This window comes from Vigna unguiculata, chromosome 2, assembly GCF_037176805.1.
Source record: "Vigna unguiculata cultivar grain cowpea cultivar isolate G323 ecotype 2 chromosome 2, ASM3717680v1, whole genome shotgun sequence".
Lineage (NCBI taxonomy): Eukaryota > Viridiplantae > Streptophyta > Magnoliopsida > Fabales > Fabaceae > Vigna > Vigna unguiculata.
Genome location: NC_140793.1, coordinates 24,524,377 through 24,531,120, shown reverse-complemented (window position 1 = coordinate 24,531,120; position 6,744 = coordinate 24,524,377). Strand labels below are relative to the sequence as shown.

Sequence of the window (6,744 nt, the reverse complement as noted above, 5' to 3'; positions counted from 1 at the left end):
GTAAAAAATTGGACACAGACATGGCTTCATATAGTTTTCATGGCTGCATATCTTTCCCTATTTAATAAAAAATTAAAGTGACTTTTCACTTATCCAAGTGTATGCTGTCTGCTGTCTTATATTCTCTCACTCTAATGAAAAAAATCAGAAAGTGTATTCTTCAAAACTGGAACAATCTGTTCTATTAACTATAATGCTAATATCTGTATTGTGGATTTCAAAGTTGTTATGCGTAACTACATGTTTTAGATTCTAAAATCGTTACACTTATAGACTTGAATGCCTATAGTGTCTGATATCATCTGTTTCTTTTACTTATTGATACGATGCAAATGCAGATTTTAAAGTATCAGATATGTTGAAATATGAGAAAACACAATGTTAAGAACATGGAAGAAAACTATTTATATTAAAACCTAAATCAAACAGACCCTTAACCCTGTTTATCTTCATTATATCCCAAATATCAAGGCCCCAGAACAATTTTTTTCAAAGGTGAAATTTTGAGCATTCAGGAAACGGCTTTTGGATCAAGCTCTCGAGCCGGACAATGTCTGAATTCATGCTTGTTCATTTTGGAACAATTTCTCGTACATAAAAAAGCAGTATCTGGATACACTACTAGGACATTATATAAAATGAGAGTGCAGCAGTGTAATGTTCATTCCAACTTAATAGTAAACTTGAAACTATCAGGGGAAGCATTTCATCCTCTGCAAAAAATGACGTATGAAAGCTATATTAACAAGTGGAACAAACATTATGATCTTGATCTGATAACGTTTATTATTTTACCTGTCGTTCAACTTCAACAGCTGAGGCAGCTAGTCTGAGCTTCAAAACTGATCTATCTTGTTGACAATTCTCTGTCTCTTTGTCTAATAGAAAGTACAGACAGCAAGATTTAGAAGGAAAGAGAATCCAATCCAACACAAATATTAAGCAAAGCTAAGAGACAAAAAGAATAAGTACTATATAGAACATGGAATTGTCTTTTCATCCAAAATCTGCAATGTAGCATAATAGTAATCTTCATAACGTAACTAACTATCGTGGGAAATCTTGCAACCGAGACTGGACTTTTTTATAAGGATATGATTACATCAGGGTTCAGCCATGAGTCTATTTTAATTTAACTTTGGATGAGATTTCTAGGATATACATAAAATTATCTAAACTGCATTACTTTTGCAAACAATATAACTTTTTGTTCAGGAACAAAGGGAAGCCTTACCTCTAAACTTGAGCTTTTTATTCAGGGGATGACTACTTTGGATGGATCAATCACATCACATGGAAGGGTAATTTGAAATCAAAAGGATTTCTGAGTGACTATGGAGGGAAGAGCTTGAGTTGGTTTCAATGGTAGGAATTTTGTACTCTGAGATCGATTTCAATGATGTTTAGGAACAAAGACACTAGGCATTTTCTGACATTCATAATCCAGAATCTTTACAACATCTTGTCAGGTCTAAAATAAGTGGGCTTGGTGCAACACTACTTCTACTCATAGAGCAAGAACAGCTTTTGTATTTGTCAATTAACTCTAATTTTTTATCAGTGATGCATCACAAAAAAATATGGGCATCTTCCAATGCATTTTTTTCCAGTAACAGTGATTCACGATATAACATTTGGTAGTAAAAGCAATGTTACCACTACAACATTTAATCTCAAAAGTTTATTCAATTTTATTTTTCAGTCCCTATAATTTATTCTTTTGGGTATCAGTTCCTTGTTTCAATTTGTTGGATTTTGGTTCCTGTCATTAGGTTTTAGCCCCTAAATTATATTTGTGTCCCCAATTTCCATAAAGATTTGGTCCTTCTTGTTTCAAATTACATATTGGCGACTGAGGGACCAAAATCAAAATAAGGGAAACTACAGGGCAAATATCCAAAGGAACAAGGACAAATTCCAAATCAGGTGAAACTACTATTTGTAATTTTAACCAACAAGCAACAAAAAAATAAATAAAAATTGAAAGATTCCTACCATAATAATACGATGACAAGATAGTGATGCGTTCCATTGGCTGAAAAAAGAAAAACAGAATTATCCAAGTACAAATAAAGAAGTAATCACGTTAAGTAATTAAAGTTTGCACCAAAAACATGAAACGAAAGATATGCATCCACACAATTCTTCTATTAGAAAACCAGCAGATCCATGAAGATACCAATAAGCAATTGATCGGTTTAATGCCGATAACAACAATAATGGAGGGCCCCAAAAGATATAATAAACAAATAAGTTTCAAAACATTCTAAATGCAGTGCAGACTTCAACATTCAGTATAAGGATAAAAAGTATTAGAAATACTAGCTTACAGTTATCGACTTCACCCTTAAACATAAATAGTTATTGTCATATGAATATAATTTTTTGAAGGCAACTTATCAAACGAGAAGAACTCTTGTTACTGTAAGATATAAGCACAATAAATATAGACAAACTATTAGAAATTTAGTTCATATTTAAATTATCAAAACTAAAAGATAAATGCACATAATTTTGTAAATGTTCAAGAAATCACTAAATCTTGAATGTCAATGTAAGGTTGTATGACCAAGATTTATAATTCTCCTTTTCTCTCAACAACCAAGAGTTCTAACTTATTACACCCTTTTTTTCTGAATTGTTCTATTATAAAAAAACCACCCTCAATTTTAGCAACAAAAACCCAAAGGTGAATAATTTGAAGCCACATAATTACTATAGAGAATTTCTTTCTTTCCCAAACACATACATACAAATCTATGCATTCAAGTTTTGAGGATCCCCTTCCCCACCCAACAACCTACCTCTCCCTTTTCTCTTCTTCCACATTTCTCAATAGATTTGCCCATGGCTTCTCCACAAGGTTTCAAAAAACAGTTGTTGCAGGGAAAAAAATGTAAATTTCCTAAAACATGGAAACGTGTGCACATGATACAGGATTGAACATTCAATGATGGGAAAAAAGAACAATGCACAAAAATGGATAAGATTTCTAGTTTACCATTACAAATATACCCTCTTTGCGGGTAGGTAGTTGCTCGAGCTTTGTCAATGTTTCATCACCTTTAGTAACTTTTCCAAATATTGCATACTGAAAAGGGCTACATCAGTATATTGTAAACATCACAAGATATTAGTAAATGGTTTGCAACGATATTATATTGCACTCTAGTAACCAAACCTTTCCATCAAGATGAGGAGCATCTCCAAGTAGTATTGAAAATGAGGATGAACCACTGTCTGGATCATCATACCTGTGAGAACAAATTTGCATATGTTAGGTCCTTCAACAAGTTCAAACCAAGAGAATGCTTTCAGAAATTTGCAAGCAAGATAATAATGAGGACTGTTACATAGCTGACTACTTCAACAATCATATGTTAAGATTATAAATTCCAGTTCACTCAATATATACTAAATATACCCTTAACGCTGCTGCTAGCATCTTTCATAAACTTGTATCAGTCATAAACATAAAAATAGCAAAGATTCCAAATGCTTCCACATAGATATCTTTTATCATTTAGCCACTTTCAGTTCATGGGATTTTACTCTACTCCTTCAGGAATGCTAAACAGTAACCAATCAATGCCTGCCAGCCCTTTACAAAACTGACGTCCGGTCTCTTAAGTCGTTCATTTGGAAAATAGGGTTAACATTATGTACCAATGATGTATTTTTAGGCTAATAAATAACTTGTTCATATTGTTTATTTGTATATTAGGTTGGACTTGAAGTATATCTTGTGTTTCATGATCTTAGTTTGAAATATCTTTTTATTGAGTTTGATGTTAATTTAATTTAATTCATTTGCTTTGTCGACTTTTATAGTTAATTACACTATTAAAATAGTAATTTTATTTTACTAACTTTTAGAAATAAGGTTTGTCAAAAGGAAAAACATATATTTTAACTAAAGCAAGGAAATATGTCGAGGTATAGGATAAGCAATGAGTATGAAAATGAGGATTAAAGATGTTATCTATGTCAACATGGGCCTAGAGATGAGTATTTTCGTAGAAGTGGGCATGGAGATAAATACTTTACCACCCTATCCAAAATCTAACTATTGTCATACCTAGCCCCTGTGAGATGCAAAGGCTTCTTGGTGGCCAAGGTATTTAGGTGGGAGACCAGAATATTAAAAAAAGAGGGTGTGAGGTATGCGACTCCTAGAACAGCTCTTGGAATTGGGCTGACCAAAATCAGATGGTTCATAGGAGTGGTAGATCTCAGGCCAATATAATGGCATTCACAATGGAGCCTTTACCTACAAGGATAGTTCGGAACAGCTAAAGTGAAAATCAATGCTAAATACAAATTCACGAGTAAATCTATTTTTTTCACCAACCTGATGAAAATTTATGTTTCCAATTCATTTTAGTTTCCATCTTTTAGATATAAAATTGTTTATGTGCTTTTTCCAATAACCAAATCTGTAAGAACAGTTGGTTCATGACATGAAATTAAAACCTCTATGACTAAGTGGTCCACAATGCAATCCGTATTGCCCACATTTCTCTAAATACAAGTTAGAAACTTTCCAACACAGGGTAGGAAGGCCTGAGTATTACTATTGTGCAAACAACAAAACCAAAGGGATCTTGCTTGAGGGGACATGTTAGATTACTGGATATAAATTCATTCGTGAGCTTTCACCCAAAAACTCAATTTTAAGGGATAATTGGTTGCAATGACCAAGATTATATATGTACCTGTTCTTCTCAAAACTTGTACTATGACACTCAGACAAATCATTAATCCTTGACTAGAGTAGACCAAGGGAATATGATTCAATGTAACGCAAAGCTAGAACACCATATCAAAATTAAACAACTATTTGCTAAGAATCTACAATGATCATTGTTGGAAGTCCCACATCGACTAGAGATAAGGCAATTTCATAATATATAAATGAGGTGCAAACCTCACCATACAAGCCGGTTTGTGGAACTTGAGTTAGGCTTAAATCCTATCCTTTAACATATTAGAGTACTTAGAGTCTCTATATTTAGAGTGTGTAAACACATCAACTTAATTTAAAGTATATATATGTGGTTGTAAACCTCACATTCCAAGCCAGTTTTGTGGGGTTGAAACCACATTTCTAACTAGTTAGTTTTAAAATTATGCATAGAAAATAAAATTTGAGTCAAACTAAATCTAGCACAGACTAAACTAATACCTAATAAGTTGTTAAACCGTGCACAAATGCAATTTAATAACAAAAAAGGTGACGAGAATCACACTAAATCAAGAGCTTCAGCAGAAATATGCTTTTGCAAGCAGCAATTACTGTCTAGAAAGACCTAACCTTCCCATGGAAAGAATACCCCGAACATGTTTGACGTCGCTAAATTCACCAACAACAGTCTTTTCAGCCTCTCTTTTCTGATCCTCATTCATGGGAGCTGATCTTCCATTCGAGACATCTGCTACTTGTGCCACAAATCCCTTATCCACCTGCGTATTGAATCCAAAACCATTGACTCACAAAGCAATAAAACACACAACACCTTCATAAAACCTAACGCTCACTAGCTTTCTTTCTAGAGAACAATACCCGAAAGAAATGGTTAGTGTTATAGCCTCCAAGTCGCACGAGCTTAAAAATGTGGTCAACAGTTTTGGGTGCAACAGTTGGATAGAAACCAAATTCAATGTCCCCATACTTTGTCTGCATCAGAAAACACAAGAATCTAAGTGACAAACCACAGGTAACAAACAAAAAGAAAAAATTGAAAAAAAATTCAGAAACAAGCTATCTAACCGCAATCAAGCTGGGATTTTTCACTGAATAAGCTACTTAATTCCAGTTTTCACAAATACCCAGAACATAAATAACTTAGATCGTCTCTATCAAAAACAACGGTATCCACAGTCTGAGCTTCTCCACTACTTAATAGAGCACAGATAGAGAACTCGACTACAATTCTACAACACCGAAAGCACCAAGTATGTATAAAATTCAATTCAAGCTTTTACTGCAAATCCAAGCAATTACAAATGAAAATAGAAAAGGATCAAGCTTAACAAAATATTCAAATAGAAAAACCTGAAAGACGACGCGAGTCGACCCCAGTTCGGGTTCCAGAGCGGAAATTGTAGATATTAAGGCCAACAAAGTGCAACCTTTGATCCAAAATTCGAATCCACGTATCCACATTTCGTCCAATGTTAGATTTAGCACCTTTTCACCTCCTAAAATTAGAGTCAACCATCACAAGTACAGAAAACCGAAAATTGAAAGCTTTTTTTCTGTTAGTTGTTGGTACCATTTGTATCTTCCTCTCATGTTTTTTAATTTTTTTTTCAGGAGATTCGTTTTCAGGTTTTTGTTTCCAATACAGTGACACCAATAATTTTTAAGCTCAGGCAAACCTCCTTTTTCTCTTTGCACCTCCTCTTTTATCACAAATTTTATGAAAATAATTTCTATACATTACAACAACTGTTTTGGCAAAACAAAAATTGAATTACTAAGCTTTAGGCTAAAATAATACATTACAGAAGCTAATTCAGAAATGACGATACATATGTGATTCATATTAAATGAGTGTTTTGAAATAAAATGAATAAAGATGGCAACATAGTTAAAAATAAAGGTAGACCGGTAACAAAATGTTATGATAAAGAATAAGAGATTGATTTTGGTGAAATATATGTGTACATGTTGCTAGACTAGAAGATGTTGGATTGTTATTAGCATATATTTGTATTTGTAACTTTAAATTGTTTCAAATA

At 33.3% G+C, this 6,744-nt stretch overlaps 1 protein-coding gene across 1 annotated transcript; it reads right to left on the bottom strand.

Annotated features, from left to right (window-relative positions):
- Nucleotides 1–381: 381 nt before the first annotated feature.
- LOC114167862 (Cyclophilin-like peptidyl-prolyl cis-trans isomerase family protein) lies at nucleotides 382–6,320 on the bottom strand. The gene is made up of 8 exons (XM_028052820.2): nucleotides 6,056–6,320; nucleotides 5,564–5,677; nucleotides 5,315–5,463; nucleotides 3,182–3,254; nucleotides 3,002–3,091; nucleotides 1,996–2,035; nucleotides 796–878; nucleotides 382–713 (listed from the first exon to the last, which is right to left on the bottom strand). The coding sequence occupies exons 1-8, from the start codon at nucleotides 6,164–6,166 to the stop codon at nucleotides 693–695; spliced, it is 681 nt and encodes a 226-aa protein (XP_027908621.1). The 5' UTR covers nucleotides 6,167–6,320; the 3' UTR covers nucleotides 382–692.
- Nucleotides 6,321–6,744: the final 424 nt, after the last annotated feature.